Source organism: Henckelia pumila, chromosome 3 (assembly GCF_033568475.1).
Source record: "Henckelia pumila isolate YLH828 chromosome 3, ASM3356847v2, whole genome shotgun sequence".
Taxonomy (NCBI): domain Eukaryota; kingdom Viridiplantae; phylum Streptophyta; class Magnoliopsida; order Lamiales; family Gesneriaceae; genus Henckelia; species Henckelia pumila.
Genome location: NC_133122.1, coordinates 37,305,666 through 37,307,922, shown reverse-complemented (window position 1 = coordinate 37,307,922; position 2,257 = coordinate 37,305,666). Strand labels below are relative to the sequence as shown.

At 32.4% G+C, this 2,257-nt stretch overlaps 1 protein-coding gene across 1 annotated transcript; it reads left to right on the top strand.

Moving 5' to 3' along the window:
- Positions 1-1,161: 1,161 nt before the first annotated feature.
- On the top strand, positions 1,162-1,623 carry LOC140888484 (uncharacterized). Its single transcript, XM_073296174.1, has one exon. It carries the CDS (start codon positions 1,162-1,164, stop codon positions 1,621-1,623), a length of 462 nt encoding a protein of 153 aa, XP_073152275.1.
- The last annotated feature ends 634 nt before the right edge of the window (positions 1,624-2,257 follow it).

Below are 2,257 nucleotides of genomic sequence, written 5' to 3'. Positions count from 1 at the left end.
TATATTCTCTCTCAGTTTCTATATATTTTCTTTTCTCTCGTTCAATCTCTCTCTCTTAGGTACAAGAAAGGCAAAACATATATAAAACTATTAATTAAAAGAAAATAATTGAGTAGAATTTATGTCTTATGTCCCAAGACATATTTTCCTTTCGAGAATTTATGTCTTGTGAGCTCCCATTGCAACATGCACTCTTGTCGTAGGTTTGTTTGTTCTAGTTCCACTGTAACTAGCTTGTTAGCTGCAGCGTACAATAGCTATGAGTTTTAATTTTATCTTGTGTCTCTTGTGTTTAATAATAAATGCATCAACATGATCGATTTACTTATATAAAAACATGGACGTTATATAAAGTACGTTATATGAGATTTTAAAAAATGTAGTTTTCATAGTGGATATATAGCATCAAAAGTTGGTGTCATAGATAAATAAAAAAGAGAGAGAAGTGTTCCAATATTAAAATGTTTTACGTCATTTTTCATGCAAGTTACAAAACAAAAAATAAAATAAAAAAGAGAAAATTTGTAGTGTAAATTGATAATATTGGATGTGTAATGTTACGGGTACAACGAAACTAATTATACAACTATTTTTACACTATAAAAAAATTAATACAAAACTTTTATTTATCAAATCTCATGATACATAATTATTATATAGATACAAAATCTCATGATAAAATATTCAAATCTTACGATATAATAGCAAAGCTCTCAATATAATTGTTGTAAATATCATTGTATATAATAATTTTACCTTTAGCATTATTTTATGGATTTATTTAATTAAATAACCTTTGTTTGACCATGATTTTGAAATATAACCTTCTGAATGTTTTTTCTTTATTTTGTTTTTGCATTTCCTTTGTATTTGAAGGTCATTTTGCAAATTTTTTTTTGAAAGAAGATCATAAATCAAAAAATTTGGTTGACCAAAGTTATTTTTCAAACTCTCCCATTATTTTATTTGGATTAATTTAATACTTGCATTAATTTACATAATATTTTCCTTGTGAGGGTTGGACGTTAGCCCAGCTCAGTTACAATTAAAATAAAGATTTTTAAAAAAAAAAAAAAAAAAATCCTTATAATAGATGGTCCCTTCAAGCCAATGAACACACCCAACACCATCTTTGAGGTTTTATTTCATCATACACAACAAATGGCATTCCCTTCCTCCACCACCATTCTCCTCCTCTTCCTCCTGTATGCGGCCGCGGTGCCTCCGTCGCACGCAGACCTGATCACCATACATGGCGTCGAGGTGACCGGCCGCCTATTCTGCTCAGCCACGGGCAATCCTTGCCCCACCTGCGAGGGCATGGCGGGGGTGGATGTCACCATCACTTGCAATATTAATGGTTCCACCACCAGTAACTGCAGCACTCTTACGGATGCTAGCGGACTTTTCAACACAGTTGTCGATATCGTTGATGGACTTTTGTTTGGCAACACTTCGTTGGCTTGTTTTGTGAGCGTTGAGCTTCCCATTGCACAATGCACACTCTTGCCACCCACCGGAATCCTTCGAGCTCCACTGACTTTCCAAGGGAACGTCATGACGGGCGCCATCGGGTTGGTTGCCGAAACCGTCCTAGGTTTATTTGGTCTAGTTCCACAGTAACGTAACTGGCTTGTTAGTTGCAGTGTAACAATAAATAGTACTCAATGCATGATGCATGATTTTTTTGCTTGTGTTCCTGAATAAAGAAGAAGTGTTCCAATATTGAAATGTTCCTTTGGCTTTTTCTTTTTGTTTGTCTCTCCGTATCATTTATTTACTACTTAAGTTATTGGAAAAATTAGTTAGACATAACATATAAATATAGGACTAAAACTGAAATATGTCGCTGACGTGGCACCAATACAATGCTGATGTGAAGTTGACGTGTATAGTGTCACGTAATCATTTTAGAATAAAAAGAACTGAAATTACCAAAAATTAAAACATATAAATATAGGACTAAAACTGAAATATGAAAATATAAAGGATCAAAATCGCAAAGTGACAAACATAAAGGACCAAAATTGCAGTTTTTCCTAAGCAATATGTGTGTGTGTGTGTGTGTATATATATATATATATATATATATATATATTGCTTGTTAAGAGCACAAATGGTTTATAATTAATTAGACATAACAAAGTACATGCATATATACGTACACGTAGCTTATAATAAGGGCTTTGGTTTTTAAATTGATCAATGGTTTTATTTTTTAAGGTATAATAAATTATACACTATATATCTGATCGAG

Bases quoted from the DNA above. Each gene is read 5' to 3' on its own strand.
- LOC140888484 (XM_073296174.1), top strand. From the start codon at position 1,162: ATGGCATTCCCTTCCTCCACCACCATTCTCCTCCTCTTCCTCCTGTAT.